General features: G+C 38.5%; 1 protein-coding gene across 1 annotated transcript; it reads right to left on the bottom strand.

The window, feature by feature from the left end:
• Positions 1-34: 34 nt before the first annotated feature.
• LOC124291354 (uridine phosphorylase 1-like) lies at positions 35-18,666 on the bottom strand. Its single transcript, XM_046728340.1, is given in 10 exon segments — positions 35-707; positions 1,258-1,401; positions 2,083-2,221; positions 2,938-2,973; positions 2,975-3,009; positions 4,282-4,396; positions 6,999-7,160; positions 7,939-8,056; positions 9,635-9,723; positions 18,498-18,666. Coding segments are annotated over 9 exon segments (987 nt in total). The 5' UTR covers positions 9,712-9,723; positions 18,498-18,666; the 3' UTR covers positions 35-546.
• Positions 18,667-18,923: the final 257 nt, after the last annotated feature.

Below are 18,923 nucleotides of genomic sequence, written 5' to 3' on the forward strand. Positions count from 1 at the left end.
CATCATTTAATTGTTACATCATAAAAAGTATACCTTCATTGTCTGACAATGTATTTTTTTTTGGATTGTTCTAACTGCTAGGCATCTTAGAAATAACAGTACATCTAGTATACAGTACTCCTTATGCACTGGGAAATATAAGACATAATGCACCGGACATTAGGCAAGAATCAGGCACCACAATAGTTGCCATTTTCAGACATTTTCCAAAATTGAGATTAATGGACCTGTTTAATAATAGCTGTTTTGCAGAAATATTAAAAGCTTCAAATAATGACATCTCACCAACTGATGAAATATTAATGAATTGCATCTACCTGAGGCTTTAAAGAAAGTTACTTTATGTTATAATGTCAACCATTTACATGCAAGACTAGTAATAAAAGAATTTCCTCTTGACCCCGCTCCACAAAGCAAATGAAGCCTTGTCACTGTTCTATGCCTGAGGATGTTCGGGCTAGGATCGCTTTTTGGATTGGGGCCCTGATCTGCAAAGCTTGTACTCCTCTTCTGCAAGAAGAATGTTATCTAACTCCAAATGATACCTTAGTGTAGAACAGTGTCACTCATCACTTGATACCCAGTTTCTTCCTGATGAATCTGGCTACAACCAGTTAAATGGTTGTGCCATTCCTCCATAATACTGTGGGGTGTGGTTATTTGGTCTCCATGAAGGCGGTCCAAAAGGGTCACACATATCACAGCACCTGGAATGTCACATCAAATAGATGAGTGAGTGATCTGTCAGTCAGGTTTTAAGCAGTATACCAGTTGTATCACAACTTACTGTTAATAGTGTTTGGGTCGCTGCCTACCAAAATACCAAAAAAAATTCTAATAAAAAATCACCAATAAACTCATATGTACGAGATGTATTATCAAGAAATATTCAACAATTTTGGAGTTCTGCTGTGGGAAATGGAAATGAATGGACATGCTCACGGATCACTATTTCCCCTGTGTTTCAACCAGTGTGCTTAATTAGCCACTGGCCCGCTAGCCCATGGCTAGTAAAAATCCATTCAGGCCAGTAAATCTCCATAGTTACTAGCCCGACTGGCTAGTGAATGTTCATGGCATGACATTTTGTAAATATATCACTCTCTGTGACTTTTAAGCTATAACACACTCTTAAATCATGCAAGATTACGGCCTGATAAAAATGTTCATCATATCAGAAGCTTTATGATGAAATCTGTGTCTACATTCATATTTGGGACAAGTGAATTATTCAACAAGATAACACAGACAGCTCACCCCTGATGTTTGCTCTGTGGCAGCAGGCAGCAAAGCAAAGTGACTCCATCTCTATATTGCGGATACCCTTGTCATGGATCACGAAGGAACGCATCTTGTCTGCCTCAGTGTAGTCACAGAAAGCTCCATCAAGACGAGCTTGACCTATGCGAAAGAAGGCGCTAGAGTTACTCAACACATGAAAACTTACATTGTGGATATCCCAGCATACTGAAACAATGACATCTGTATACAATTGTAGTGTTTGGAACTAGGGTGAGCGAAGTTTGTTTTAAGCCACTTTTAGCAATATTCCAGCAATATCAAGACAGGGGACACAAAAAATGAGCTTCACATGTACCCATGTAGGGAATCAAACCCAGGTCTTTGGCTCGACAAGTAGACTCTGTAACCACTAGACTACCCCACCGCCCTTTGGGACTATGGAGAGTCAAGGGGTGATAAAGGTTATTGAACACAGTTATAGTTCATGGTTAACTCATGTTAATTCACAGGTTTGATATGCTATATTCCTCAATCACCTCCATCACATTAGGCAGATAGTCATTGTACCCCGACAGACTGGACCACTGCCACAAAATCAACTGATTGTCAGGTCAATAGTTGACTGTATGCAGGCTGCTGTTATTTTAAGTGATGGTCAAACAACGGTTGGAATAAGGTGGTGAAACATCACCTTTGACTCTGTATCACTCATGCTGCCAATCACTGGATTGTCTGGTCCAGATCCAATTCTGTACGTACAGCCATTGTACAGCTGAAACATATTGCTGACTAACAACAAACAAACGAATAACCTGAGCACACATCATCAGCCAGTCTTACCTTCGTAGAAGTCATGGGTACACATGGTTTTTCCAATGATGGTCTGGAAATGGTCATCCGGCGAGGCCATGGCCTGGAGCTCTTGACACAGTTCCTTGTCCAGGAATGAAGGAAGCTGAACCATCATGCCCATGATTGCCTGCAAGGTCAAGGTCAGATTTTGTCCGTGTTGATGCCTTTCCGTACTTGTCAACCACGACTTGGTCAAACACCATTGTGTTGAAATCAAGGGACTATGTATATACTTTGACTTGTCTGGTGTTAGACTTAATAAGACGCAAGTGCAAAGGATGACTAAACAAGCACAGAGAAAATGTATAACATTCAGAAAATCTCTAAATAATAAATTTACCAAAATCTGTTACAGTATAGGTAATATTTTGGTCCGGAAATTGAATAGTTGTTTATGTGTTTATTGTTTAGTGTGGCAAAAATTCAACCTACAAAATGGCAGACATAAACACGCATTAAAACTGTCTGTAATCTTTGACATGTTGGACAGAGTTTTTTCCCCTTCTCGGAAGGCATAAATCACATGACCATGGGTAATCAGTAGGGTACTGGGTATTGTGACACACAGCAGTAAGTATGTTCTAACTTTAACTTGTTTTGAATATTACCATATTTCCTTTGACAAGCTGGCGGTCTCTAATAATCGTGGAGGCCTCTAATTAGCTTGGCCAGCCGAGGTCTGACCATAAAGCAGCTCACTAACAATTCACGGTAATTAAATCCAGTAAGCATAAAGGTGCCAGCCCTCTAATAAGCCGGTCTGGAACTCTGTTGAGAAAATAAGCGGCCTGGCTTTATTAGAGGAAATACGGTACATCAGAGCCTTACACTTGAGATACTCACCACCTCCATGTATGGCCTGAGGATACCATCAACCGCCTAAGCTGGTGATCACGACAGATCCAGGATCCAGCCCTGTCAACAATACACAACCAGCACTGGTATAAGCACATTGATGTTTTAGTTAATTAACAATTTTCCGCTATATACCACATCCAACTGTAAAATACCAAGGCACACAAAACAGTGACTTGAAAACACAGGTCCTGACCACATGATACTGAATAAATCTGCTCTTTACAACTAGCCTGAGGAAATGGGGTCCTAGAAACATACTAGGAATCTGATGAGTGAAGATTCAGTCAGAAGTGTTCCCCTCGCGACCAATATGATCAGAGCTCCACTTGAGATTTACCTCATGTGGGTACTGTACCCACTGTATTTGTTTGGAGTGGGTATTATGAATGTTGAGTGGGTATTTCATTTTCCCGTTACCCACTGCTTTCAAATATGTAATGTGATTTCAGTCCTTTTACTCACCTAAGTATTATGTCATTCAGTAAGTTTACTAAGCAGGTATGTTCTGCCTTATGTCAAACCTTATCAAAACCAAATTAAATATAATGGAAATGATTTCATAAAAAATCACTCATCCTATACTGACAGTACAACACTTGTCCTATACTAACAGTACAACTTGATAGCAATCTATGTCTGTTTCATTACGCAAGCGATTTTTATAAATATATTCCCTACGCATTTGTTTTAAACTTTTATGCATCTAACATTTTAAATGTGTAATTGGTATGCTTAACAATTATGTTTCAATGCATAATTGAAAATTTTCTATACATATTTTTACCCGGATACGCAGCTTATCTGGGCCTCTGATATGATGTCGTAAGATGCGCATAACAGCATCTGGTATTCAGGCTCACTGGTTAATGTCTTAAATCCCAATTGCTTAGATCAGTGATTATAATGTAAATTGCTAGATTGTGTGGTCAAGAGTCAACAATTTACACTGCTCTCACATAGCAGGAATATTTTTCAGAGCTGCCTGAAAAACAACAAGCAAGGCTAAGAATCCTCACAAGTGCATCTTTATAGTCATTTCATGAGTATGTACAATTACATAGCGATCACAAAGACACTAAGACCGTAATTGTCTGATTGGCACTAAGTTGGAAAGTCAATAACAAACATTACAACGTAATGGATAATAACTTCTTGTTTATTGCATGGGGCGATGTTACACCATTATTATTAGCTAGAAGTTGTTACACCTATTGCTGTAATCTTTGTTACTAAGACAGTAATGGGTACTATGGCCGTCTGTGCATTATACAGATACCTGGGTAGACCCTACTATTGTGTAAGAGGAAATACTAAGGTTATGACACTGACCGAGCCCCCCACTGGTGCCGATCCGGAACAGCGTAACCCCCGAACACTCTGCGTGTTGCAGCAGCTTCAGTATTTCATGCAGGATGATGGACAGGGATGGGATGCCCATACCATGCTGCCATGCAAACAAAGGGCAAACATTTCATAAATAACTCTATGAAAGACGTTATTGTTGCTGAGGCAGATATAAACATACATTTTGAATTAGTTTAAATTTAGCAAAACATTGTTCTTACAAATGCTGCTTTTTTTATTAACATATTTTCAACATATTTTGTTTGCATTATCATTCAGTCCTTCAAATGAATCCAGTTAAGGTATGGTTGAAGTACTGTTGATGTGACTAAAAATCTTAACTCACTCACTCAAATGAACCCATTTAATATATTATCTTTGGTCATCCTGACCTCTACAATATGTCTCGTGTTTGACATAGCTGACTTTACAGCCTCACAGCCTATAATATGCTCAAACTAACAGACAACACTATCCCTGACTTGTATGTGTATATAAAATATCTGTTAAAGCCTAGAGCATACTCACAGTAACAGGTTACAGACTGGCATATACTCACACAAACAGGTACAGACTGGCATATACTCACACTAACAGGTACAGACTGGCATGTACTCACACTAACAGGTACACACTGGCATATACTCACACTAACAGGTACAGACTGGGATATACTCACAATAACAGGTACAGACTGGCAAATACTCACACTAACAGGTACAGACTGGCATATGTACTCACAGTAACAGGTACAGACTGGCATGTACTCACACTAACAGGTACAGACTGGCATATACTCACACTAACAGGTACAGACTGGCATATACTCACACTAACAGGTACACACTGGCATATACTCACACTAACAGGTACACACTGGCATATACTCACACTAACAGGTACACACTGGCATATACTCACACTAACAGGTACAGACTGGCATCTACTCACACTAACAGGTACAGACTGGCATATACTCACACTAACAGGTACACACTGGCATATACTCACACTAACAGGTACACACTGGCATGTACTCACACTAACAGGTACACACTGGCATATACTCACACTAACAGGTACACACTGGCATATACTCACACTAACAGGTACACACTGGCATATACTCACACTAACAGGTACACACTGGCATATACTCACACAATGGACAACACTGGCCCTGTCTTGTATACAACACAGACTGGCATATACTCACACTAACAGGTACACACTGGCATATACTCACACTAACATGTACACACTGGCATGTACTCACACTAACAGGTACACACTGGCATATACTCACACTAACAGGTACAGACTGGCATATACACACACAATGGACAACACTGGCCCTGTCTTGTATACAACACCACAGGGGCGTGTCACGCTTACAAACAGCGTTAGAAAGACATATAGGTATATAGACCCTACCCTAGTACTATATAAAAGGAAAGGGATGTAACGACGGAACCACCCCCTCCTCAATCTAAGTTAGATTTCACCACGTAAACTATTTTTAAGGCCCCGTCGAGGCCTACGGATCAAAAGCGAGATGATTTCCCTACAAAATGAGCTATAAATGGTCACAATCGGATCATTATTTCAAAAGTTATACGCCACGACTCGCCGAAAAAAGCTACCTCCGCAATTCCAAGCCAAAATCATGGATCACCCAAGACAGCGAAAACTCACCTTTCTAAATTCATTTATTAATTCCAGCCACGTTGACAGCACCTATGTAGGGCTAGATTCGATCGGCAGCGCCATTTCACGGGTCTAAAAACTTATCGCAACATCTACAAATCATTTCCTCGACAGTAAGAAGGCATTTTCTCCAAAACCATCGGCAATGATACTCCTTTGTAGGCCATAGATGGCCTTGACATTAAGTGACTTGAGCAGTAAATTTGTAAGAATAATTTTAGAGGTTAAATATTTATAAATATAATTTCCTAAAAATGAATCAATATCGAATGCATTTTTACAACCTCTAAACTTATTCTTAACAATTTACTGTTCCGTACATCACCCAAAATAGAAGGAATATTGCAAAGTTCATATTTTGCGCCAGCAAACAGTCAAAATCTTACAGTATATTATATTTTCCACCAATCGGATGGCCCAATTCAGTTTCTGCGGATCTGCTCAGATCACTTGAATGTCAAGGCCATCTGTGGGCGACAAGTGAGTATGATTGCCGATGGATTTGGAGAAAATGCCTTCTTACTGTCGAGGAAACGATTTGTAGATGTTGCAATAAGTTTTTAGACCCGTGGAATGGCGTTGCCGATCGAATCTAGCCCTACATAGGTGCTGTCAACGTGTCTGGAATTAATAAACGAATTTAAAAGGTGAGTTTTCGCTGTCTTGGGTGATCCATGATTTTGGCTTGGAATTGCGGAGGTAGCTGTTTTCGGTGAGTCGTGGCGTATAACTTTTGAAATAATGATCCGATTGTGACCATTTATAGCTCATTTTGTAGGGAAATCATCTCGCTTTTGATCCGTAGGCCTCGACGGGGCCTTAAAAATAGTTTACGTGGTGAAATCTAACTTAGATTGAGGAGGGGGTGGTTCCGTCGTTACATCCCTTTCCTTTTATATAGTACTAGGGTAGGGTCTATATACCTATATGTCTTTCTAACGCTGTTTGTAAGCGTGACACGCCCCTGTGTACAACACAGACTGGCATATACTCACACTAACGGACAACACCGGCCCCGTCTTGTAAATGACATATCTGTCAGATCCGTTGGCGATGTTGTACAGTGTCATTCCTGCAGGTATTTTGATACGAAGCTGCTCCTTCATAAACTCTGCAAACTTCAGCATTCTGGTTGGGGAGCCTCCAAAACACACAAACTACAACAGAAGCAAGAGATGGAGCATCCTTGATAATCTCCAGGGTATACGTGCCCATAAATCTCCACTATACCCTGGATGCATCTACGTCTCCAGCCGATGATTTTATTACCTCCCTTTGCTGGTTTCGCATTCTCACAGTATCCAGTCAGATAAGCCGCCGTTACAGCTTGCCAGTGTCAACAAAGATAGCAGTCGCAGCCGCGAAAGTTTGTTCGCAGTGTGACTCAGGTTTGGGGGGAAAACATACAGACAAATTGACAGGTCTGAAACCTTAAAAAAAATGTATGCAAGAACTCCTTCTACCTCTTTCAGAGAACCTCTGCCAATATAGTATTGTGTTGCCAACTTTAATCCGTTAGATAACTTAAAAAGCGAAAGTTGTGATTGGTACGCTCAAGTTCCCAGCGTAGACACCTGATTGGATAAAAAGCCAACCAAGGAGGTAATAAAATTATCAAGCCGAGCCGTAGATGCATCCAGGGTATAGTGGATATTTATCAGAACGTATACCCTGGAGATTATTGAGGATGGACTTGACATAACTTTTAAAACAATTTTTTGTATTGGTTCCCAAGATTGTAATATCACAGATATACAAGATATACAAAGCTGTGTTACATAGAGCTTAAGGTAATACACCTACATGATGTACAGGTTTGACATCAATATATTAATATATTCATAATCATGTAAGCTTGACATAACTTGATGTGAGTAAAGTTTTCCCCCTTTAACTGTATGTTCAGTCTGACAACTGAAAAACCTGTGAACTGACCTTGACATCATTGAACATCTCCTTAAGGTCATGCGTCTTGTCGCCGAGGGCGATGTGGTAGAGATAATCTTCCTCCATGGTGGCAATATGAGGATTCTGGATCTTTATGGGCCCATCCCTGACGAAACAAACACATCCAGCTGATGAAGGTAGCGTGAGTGAATTGTTTTACAGCAACATTGGCCTGGCAATATCACAGTGGTGGACACCAGAAATGGGCTTTACACACTGTACACATGTGGGGAATCGAAACTGGGTCTTTGGCGTTACAAGTGAATGCTTTAACCACTAGGCTACCCCACCACCCCAGCCTAGCTGGATAATTCAATACCATAATGGTTAAGTGGTGAAATGCTTTAACTGCCAACTGCCCAATCACACTTGTACAGGTGTGAGATTGTACTGGCAGCCATATTGTCACATCTGTGTCTGCACAAAATGCAACAGTTTTACCTTGGACAATGGGTCAGTGTGTAATGGATTTTTGTATTCTCAGCTCCCTGGGAAGTACATAACCCAAGCTGCCTGCAAGCCACTAGAAGGTTTTAGGGACCCATTACCACTTCATCCTGAAGGGTACCCATTTACTGCTGAGTGAACACAGGAGCATTAGTGCAAAGTCTCTTCATTACAGAGACATCACATATACACATAACGTGCTACATATGCAGCACAGGGCGGTGGAGTAGCTTAGTGGTTAAAGCGTTCGCTCATCACACCGAAGACCCAGGCTCAATTCCAGAAATTGGTACCCAGTGTGCGAAATAGTGTCCACATTTTGCTACCTAGTCAGGCTAGCTATGCCTGAAAGTTACTAGCCCACAAAATAATTCACTAGCCTGAAATTAGAATGTAGAAACTAAGCAAAAGATTACATAAATAGATGAGAATAATTATTGTCAGCATGAGACGGTTTCATCATTAAGCAGCTATGAAGGAAAACCATGTTCTATGCATAGTCAACTTCTTTACTGCAATGAGAGTGGCGTTTCAGCGTAGGTACTAACGCCGTTATCAAGCACTTGCTTCATAATGGTGTTAGTACCTATGCCAAAATGTTGCACTCATTGCAATTAAGGAGTTGACTGTCCACAGAACTTGGTTTTCCTTCATCTTCACAACTTCTAAAATGCCTCTCAAAGAACTTAAGCAGCTAACATGATGAACATTTTTATCATAACCTTATCATGATTTAAAAATGTATTATAACTTAACAAGTCGGAGAGAGTGATATATTTACAAAATGATCCCATAAATATTCAGAAAGATTTCTGTCCGTAACCCCCGTATATTTTTAATCATTATATGCCTAAGAATATACGTCTATGTTTTTTATAAACAGCCTGTACCTTAACCTAAACCCTAAACCTAACCCTAACCCTAAAATCTAACCCTAAACCCTCGAAATAATCCTAATAAATAGAATACATTTCAAGCGAGGGTTACGGGCTGAACTCTTACCAAATATTCAATAGCCAGTTGTGACTGTGGAGATTTACTGGCCCGAGATTTACTGGCTAGCGGGCCAGTGGCTATTTCACACACTGCTTGATGCATGTCATAATCTCCCAATTTTTCTATTATGCATAGATTCATGCTCATGATGTCAATCACTGGATTGTCTGGTCCAGACTTGATTATTTACAGACCGTTATCATACAGCAATAATACCACAATGTTAAACAACAAAACGCACTGTGGATGGTAGTCCTCTTCTCTTGCCGAGTCAAGGTTGATAAAACTACGAGTTGGACTCATGCCAGAGATATCCATCCTTGGTTGTGCCTGTAACACATACCATGAATATAATGAATATAACAGAAGTAATGGGCAATAAATACCAAAAACACCACAGCATATTCATGACTGTTCATCTATACAAGAAGTTTATTGCATGGCTTCAAAATATCTGAGCATGTACCAGTCTCACAACTGTGATCAATTTCCATAATAGTAATTAATTTTTCTATTTTTGATAGAAAGCATCCACTCGTCACGTTGAAGATTCAGGTTCGATTCTCCACATGGGTACAATGTGTGAAGCCTATTGTCTCCTGCGTGATGTTGCTAGAAAATTGCTAAAAGTGGCATAACACCATACTCACTCACTCACTTCAACATAAGTCATGATTCACCAGTATGTAAATATTCCAGCATGATAGTACCTGAAGTATTTACTTATTGTGGTTGCCATGATCCTGTATACAAGGTTGTGGGTTTATAGACACAGTCTGGTGTCACCGACAAGGCATGTATAAATCACTCACATATGTATGATGTTAACTGCATTATCTGTGAGTAATATACACATGATTAACATATCACACCTATGACCAGTTCGGGAGGTCACTGGGGCGGAGGGTAGCCTAGTGGTTGTCACACCAAAGACCCAGGTTCATTTCCCCAAATGAGTACAATATATGAAGCCCATTTCTGGTGTCTCCTGTCGGGATATTGCTGGAATATTGCTAAAAGCTGCGTAAAACTAAACTACTGACTCTCTCACTCACTTGAGTGATCCTTTATTTTATGTAGCATTATTTATTATTTATTTTATGTAGCATTATTTATTATTTATTTTATGTAGCATTATTTATTATTTATTTTATGTTGCATTATTTATTATTTATTTTATCTAGCATTTAACACATATTGTTACTCCTAGTAGTAATAAGTATGTGCATTGAATGCCATACAAATACTTGTATTCTTTTTATTATATAGAGTGTAACTGATATAATATAATTCAGTTATGATAAGAGACATTTCATAAAGTACAATGTATTCGGTTGTGGAAATTGTATATAATTTATAATGATGGTTTAAGCTGTATGCATTGCATGTATAGATTAATGTGACTATATAAACTGTGGCAGAATTAATATGTAGTTGTGGTGTTTTTTAATTTTGCAGTCCATCATATGTGTATTATATTTTATTACAGGGTGATTTATTGATTGATGAACTGTACCATCTGCTATGGAATAAATGTCACGTCATGGTACACCAGCAGCTTGTCATGCCTCGTAATGACCCATCGATGCATCAGTAAAGAAATGTAGTTAAACTGACATATTATTCCTTGGTCATCATATCCACTGGCAGATGTGTCACTGATTGTTTCCGGAACAACAATTTACCTATTGATATTCAGTTTGTTCTGCCCGTGACTTTAACCACAAGGTTACCCAACTGCCCCACCCTAAATTTGAGAGAAGTAGTACAAGCCTTCAAAACAGACATACCTGTGTAAGTAACATGAAGCAAGAGTGAGTTTAGTTTAGTTTTGTGCCGCACTCAGCAATATTCCCAGCAATCCGTGAATAATCAAGTCTGGTGCAGACCATCCAATGATCAACAGCATTGATCTACATAATTGGGATACAATGACGTGTGTGAAGAAAAACAGTAAGCCTGACCACCCAATCCCGTTAGTCGCCTCTTACGACAGGCATGGGTTACTGAAGATCAATTCTAACCGAGATCTTCACGGATCAGCAGGGGTGGAAATAACCCATTGCCTGACGTCCCAGTCCAGTGGGTTATATTTCTGTCGAGCAAATAAATGTGTATATCACGCTGTACCGGTGTCCAGTCGACTTTCCAATGTTAATTATGTTATTTATTTCAAAAATGAACAAGAAAATCGGCCCGGGTAGCGGAAAAACTATCAGGGCAAGTGATTTTACATGTGCCACTGTACCGGAGTACACTATCAATTTTAAAGTTATTTCGGTGACCCCTGGTCAGAAGCCCTGGATATATACCTGAATTAAGAAGAGACTTAATAATCTTAGGTGGAATAACAGCTGTATGTAAACAAATATGGTTCAGGTGACATAGTAGTTGACGTCAATGACCATGAGATTGTGTTGTGACTATATATTATCAGCTAAGTCACCAGATGACACAATCTCACAAACAACGCCGAATAGTGAAGATCTGGGTTAGAACTTGACGCAGCCTTTGCTGATCCTAAGAGGCGACTATCAACTTGAGTGGTCAGGCTTGTGGACTTGGTTGATGCATGTTATCGAAACCAAACTGCGTAGATCAATGCTCATGTTAATCATTAGATTGTCTGGTCAAGACTTGATTCCATACAGACTGTTGTCAAACAGCTGCAATATTGCTGAGTGCAGCATTAAACAAACAAACAAACAAACAATGCATACTGAAAACCTTTTCCACTATTAGACAAAACAATGTTATTACACATTGGGGTTAAATAAACAATGTAATTACCGTTGCATTCGTTTGGCTTCAAAGTAACTATGCTATTTATAGGCTTCAAAATAATCGAAATTATTATTGATTTGAAACCTCTAAAAAAAATTGATATAAAATTTAAGCTTGACTAAAAAGAAAAATATTTTCAAAAAGTCCTAATATTCCAGCAATATCACAGCGAGGGACACCAGAAATGGGCTTCACACATTGTACCCACGTGGATAATCGAAACTGGGTCTTCGTCGTGACAATCAAACACTTTAACCACTAGACTACCCCACTGCCCGTCTTATAATAGCAGTTGTGTTAAGTACTGTATTTATATTGAGCATAGCACACACTTTTTTTTACAAAAGCTGTTTAGGGAGGGTGCACATTATATATGCCATAGATATTTGATGTTTTTATACCAATTCACAGTCATTACCAAAAAGCATGGACCACCAGAAATACCATGTCAACAAATCCAAAGTTAAATACACAATTTAATCATGTAATTTCACTTTCTGGTTATAAAAACTGTTCCTTGTATATCTAGACATTTTACAGGCACGAATAATGGTATATACACTACACTCGAGAATATACGGTATTAACTGAGCGCTATCTGTGGAGCTCTATCGACCTGGTAACTTACATTGATAACCTAATTCAACGACAACACTCAATGAAAAACAAGAATATCAGATCAGTGATTAGAGGGGCGGTGGGGTAACCTAGTGGTTAAAGCGTTGGCTCGTCACGCCGAAGACCCGGGTTCATTTCCCACATGGGTACAATGTGTGAAGCCCATTTCTGGTGTCCCCCGCCGTGATGTTGCTGGAATATTGCTAACAGCGGCATAAAACCAAACTCAGTCAGTCAGTCAGTGATTAGACACAGTAGGAATGTTAGCCATACTATTTTGCGATAGAAGGATTTTTTTCTAGTGGGACACACAGCATTCATAATCATGTTCTGATGTGCCCTTTGGTATTTAGATGTGCCAGCATCTATTGTTGAACTTTTATATGACATTTTAATATGGCTAGATGATCTGCAATTGGCATTCTTATGAAGTAATTGTTTTGCACTCATCAAAATTACAGGTATATGATGGGGGTTTGTAAATATTAGCGTCTGGTCCAGACAATCCAGTGATTGATATCATGAACATCAATCCACGCAACTTGGATATGATGACATTCATCAACCAAGTCAGCAAGTCGGACCACCCAATCCCATTAGGCCTGGATTGCTTTAAGACCAAATCTTATTTACTAATAATGAGAAAATTTCAGTTAAACAATTTCTTCATGGCTACACAACACCAAATCAGAGTCAGACAGTGCAGACAGAATCATCTGACCGTGCGATTGGTTCATTTTGACTTTTGTGTTTTTCATATTCATCCAGTAATTAAAACTGACTGTATTTTTTTAATATTTAATGCTGTCGTTTATAACTTATGCTGGATGTGACCACAGGTATTTTTAAGCGGTTGACATTTTGTGTGGAACTGGAATTGGTCTGTTTAGCTTCCTATACTCTGAAAAGGAGCTGGTGAGGCAGTCATTGTTTTATTTCTATTGCTGCTTAAAGACCAGACTACACACACATTTACATGTAATTACTGTTGATGGCTTAGGTAATTTAAAAAAAAATATATATATAATTTTACTATAGAAGTCATAGGGATAATATTTGATTTTGTATAAAATCAAACTCACTTTGTCTAATTTCATATGATCAACAATATTTTCAAGAATAATATCTACATGATAAGGAATTTGTAATTATTGTTTAACTGCCCACACATTTTCAGGAATAAATCTAATTATAGGCCTGTATATCTAGGAAATGAAATCTACCTCGCCCTCTATGAAAATAAGGTCCGTGACTTGGTTGTATCCCATTTGCGTAGATTGATGCTCATGCTGTTGATCACTGGATTGTCTGGTCCAGACTCGATTATTTAGAGACCGCTGCCATATAGCTGGAATATTGCTGAGTGTGGCGTTAAACAACAAACCGACAATAATCTATGAAATCTTTAGTAATTATCTTGTGGCACAAGACAAATACAGGTTGCAGCTCTATAATGCTTGAGTTTTGGTATTGATGATTTAGAACTTCATAACAAAAAATATTCTGTGTCTGATAAGACCATTTTATCTTACTTTATAAAGTTCCATGACATGAACTGTAAGTCACTCTTCGTGTAGTCATCAGAGTCACTGCTCTAAGTGACCGGTGAATGACCAAGTTAGAATATTGATCTTCAGTAACCCATGCTTGTCGTAAGAATCGACTAACAGGATCGGGTGGTCAGGCTCGCTGACTTAGTTGACAAATGTCAACGGTTCCCAATTGTGCTGATGGATGCTTCTGCTGTTGATCACTGGATTGTCTGGTCAAGACTCGATTATTCACAGACCGCCACCATATAGCTGGAATATTGCTGGTGCGGTGTAACATTAAACTCACTCACTGCTCTAAGCCAGTTCCTCATCATTCTATTTATCAGTTAGTCTGTGTTCTTTGAATAGCTAAATATTTATATGCACCAGATGCAAGTTGGTACAAGTATGCATTCTGCAGTTTTGGGTTGTATCAGTGCAGGTTTTAAACTGACGGATTCTGTCTGGAAACTTGCGCAACATCTGTCTACTCTACATTTCTAAAAATGAAATACCGTCAGTTAAAAACACATGAGCATAAACCATTACCATGACATATTCACAATATATTGCAGTTTATCCAGACTCGGGAATTCAATGGCCATGTTGAATGTGCATTTGGTTCAAGTCAAACTGACATTTTTCAATATTATAGAGAAATAATTTAATTAACAGTTAACTAGAGTCAACCAAGTTGATATGGATAGAAGAAACACTTTAAACTATGACTGAGAGGGGTTTCGATTGGTCATTGACAAAATTCAAATTATAACAAAAACATTTAGATATAAATTTGTGAGGAATAGTAGAATTTAATTATGGAGAAAAGATGTAAGAAAAGAACATGGTCGATTTAAGAGCTAAACAAACCTACAGTGTTTTGAAATTTGAAACTGTCAACCAAACATTAGACTAATGCTTAGTCTCTGAATATATATAATTTTGATAGTAACAAACAAGCCCATTTAAATTGAAAAGGAGCCCCAGGGAGACCAGAGATTCAGAACCTGAACCTGAGGAAATGTAGACTTGCTTTATTTAGGGCTTTAGCACTGCAGAGAGGGCTTGGCAGTAGGGAAAATAATGTGGTTCATGGACTGTGAGACAGACTAACCAAACATTAGATCCCTCTGGATTAACTTGGAACCAAGTGATTCAGCATGAATCCAATTTAAAAACAATAGATGTTTTAGATTTGTTTGGAAAAGATAACATACGATAAACAGATGTATTGTTTGAAAGTATTTAAATATGAACTATTCAACTCATTTGGGAGATAGTCATTGGCTGATCAACACCCATTAAATGCTAGGTTTTAAGTAAGGTTTTATGCCTCTTTTAGCAATATTCTAGCAATATCATGGCAGGGGACCCCAGAAATGGGTTCACCCATTGAACCCATGTGGGGACTCAAACCAGGTCTTCAGACTGATGAGCAAACACTTCAACCACTTGGCTACCCCACCACCCCTGACAGGCCGTGATACAGATATGGTTACTGCAAGTGTATCTCTATATTGGCTCCATCCCACAATAGAAAATGCCTCCTATCATTCACATGTTAAATATATATCTATATGTGTGTGTGCGTTCATGCATGAGTGGGTGTAGATATATAGACAGACATGGTTATGAGTGCGCGTATGTGTATATACTTATTTGGAATAATATGAATGTACCAAAGGCTCATATATCTTCATGATATTTGTGTAAATGTAGTCAATATGACATGACTGAGAGACATCTAGCCATCTCTATACTCTATTAATTAATATCTACACCCCATCATATAACATGCATGAATAAACTGATACATTGACAAATTTGACAGTAAAACATATCATTATATATTATGTACATTGTCCCAGAAATCTTCACACCACAACAAACTGCGTAATACTTAATAAAAGTCTCTTCCCGTATACAATGAATAAAACGACTAAATTTGGAAGTGGTGGTACGCCTCTGGGCGAATCATTAAAAACCTTTGAAAGGTACACTTACCTTCAAAATTATCTTGATCAAACTCAAATACTGTAATACTACGACGCTGTGTCTGTGGTCAACAGTCTGAAACGTGCGCCATTGAATGTGTAATAGTGCAATTGCGTTCTCATGGATCCGGTTGAGAAGCCTGTTTACTACAGTACGCACGTAGATTCCACACAAACCGACAGGTGCGTGCTCGACTGGGCTAGAACAGTTGTGTAACCATGTCAACGCATTATCTCAATGTGACAGTGAGATATCGCATGAATACTGCAGGAATAGCCTACGACTAATATGAGCTGTTCTTGCTATTTATCTACTATTCCTCGTAAATGCCACCTTCCTCATTCAAGGGCGATTTGATTCCAAGGTCACAGCCTTCAACTTTGACACTGTGGAACGGAGCGGTCAACAATGCGCATTATTCGAGACAAATCAATACAATCTACCGTAAATCCGTGAGTAGACGAGAGGGTATCTATTTTTTTAAGATAGTTATATAGTTAAAGGGCATTCATTGTCAAAATATGTTTTCCTAAAGGTCCTGTTTGAATTAATATTCAGCAACCCATGCTTATCGCAAGAAGGTTGTATCGGAGGTACAGGTTTTAAACTATTGATTCTGTCATGGAAACTTCGCATAACATCTGTCTACTCTACATTTCTAAAATGAAATACCGTCAGTTAAAAACACATGAGCATAAACCCATTACCATGACATATTCACAATATATTGCAGTTTATCCAGACTCATAAATTCCAATGGCCATGTTGAATGTGCATTTGGTTCAAAGTCAGGCAAAGCATTTTTCAATATTATAGAGAAATAATTTAATTAACAGTTAACTAGAGTCAACCAAGTTGATATTGTTAGAAGAAACACTTTAAACTATGACTGAGAGAGGGGTTTGATTGGTCATTGACAAAATTCAAATTATAACAAAACATTTAGATATAAATTTGTGAGGAATAGTAGAATTTAATTATGGAGAAAAGATGTAAGAAAAGAACATGAAGTGGGTTAAGAGCTAAACAAACCTACAGAAGTGTTTGAAATTTGAAACTATCAACCAAACATTAGACCCTAATGCTTAGTCTCTGAGATACATATAATTTTGATAGTAACAAACAAGCCCATTTTAAATTGAAAAGGAGCCCCAGGGAGACCAGGAATTCAGAACCTGAACCTGAAATCTAGACTTGCTTTATTTAGGGCTTTAGCACTGCAGAGAGGAGCTTGGCAGTAGGGAAAATAATGTGAAAGTTCATGGACTGTGAGACAGACTAACCAAACATTAGATCCTCTGTATTAACTTGGAACCAAGTGATTCAGCATGAATCAATTTAAAAAAATAGATGTGTTAGATTTGTTTGGAAAAGATAACATATGATAAAACAGATGTATTGTTTGAAAGTATTTAAATATGTACTATTCAACTCATTTGGGAGATAGTCATTGGCTGATCAACACCCATTAAATGCTAGGTTTAAGTAGGTTTTATGCCTCTTTTAGCAATATTCTAGCAATATCATGGCAGGGGACCCCAGAAATGGGTTCACCCATTGAACCCATGTGGGGAATCAAACCAGGTCTTCAGACTGATGAGCAAACACTTCAACCACTTGGCTACTACCCACCACCCCTGACAGGCATTGATACAGATCTGGGTACTGTAAGTGTATCTCTATATTGGCTCCATCCCACAATATAAAATGCCTCCTATCATTCACATGTTAAATATATATCTACATGTGTGTGTAATGGATTCAAATGCATGAGTGGGTGTAGATATATAGACAGACATGGTTATGAGTCGCATTATGTGTATATACTTATTTGGAATAATATGAATGTACCAAAGGCTCATATATCTTCATGATATTTGTGTAAATGTAGTCAATATGACATGACTGAGAGACATCTAGCCATCTCTATACTCTATTAATTAATATCTACACCCCATCATATAACATGCATGAATAAACTGATACATTGACAAATTTGACAGTAAAACATATCATTATATATTATGTACATTGTCCCAGAAATCTTCACACCACAACAAACTGCGTAATACTTAATAAAGTCTCTTCCGGTATACAATGAATAAAACGACTAAATTTGGAAGTGGTGGTACGCCTCTGGGCGAATCATTAAAAACCTTTGAAAGGTACACTTACCTTCAAAATTATCTTGATCAAACTCAAATACTGTAATACTACGACGCTGTGTCTGTGGTCAACAGTCTGAAACGTGCGCCATTGAATGTGTAATAGTGCAATTGCGTTCTCATGGATCCGGTTGAGAAGCCTGTTTAATACAGTACGCACGTAGATTCCACACAAACCGACAGGTGCGTGCTCGACTAGGCTAGAACAGTTGTGTAACCATGTCAACGCATTATCTCAATGTGACAGTGAGATATCGCATGAATACTGCAGGAATAGCTACTACGACTAATATGAGCTGTTCTTTATTTATCTACTATTCCTCAATAAATGCCACCTTCCTCATTCAAAGGGCGATTTGATTCCAAGGTCACAGCCTTCAACTTTGACACTGTGGAACGGAGCGGTCAACAATGCGCATTATTCGAGACAAATCAA

The sequence above is a fragment of the Haliotis rubra genome, unplaced genomic scaffold (genome assembly GCF_003918875.1).
Source record: "Haliotis rubra isolate DU_JTF1 unplaced genomic scaffold, ASM391887v1 Scf113, whole genome shotgun sequence".
Classification (NCBI taxonomy): Eukaryota; Metazoa; Mollusca; class Gastropoda; order Lepetellida; family Haliotidae; genus Haliotis; species Haliotis rubra.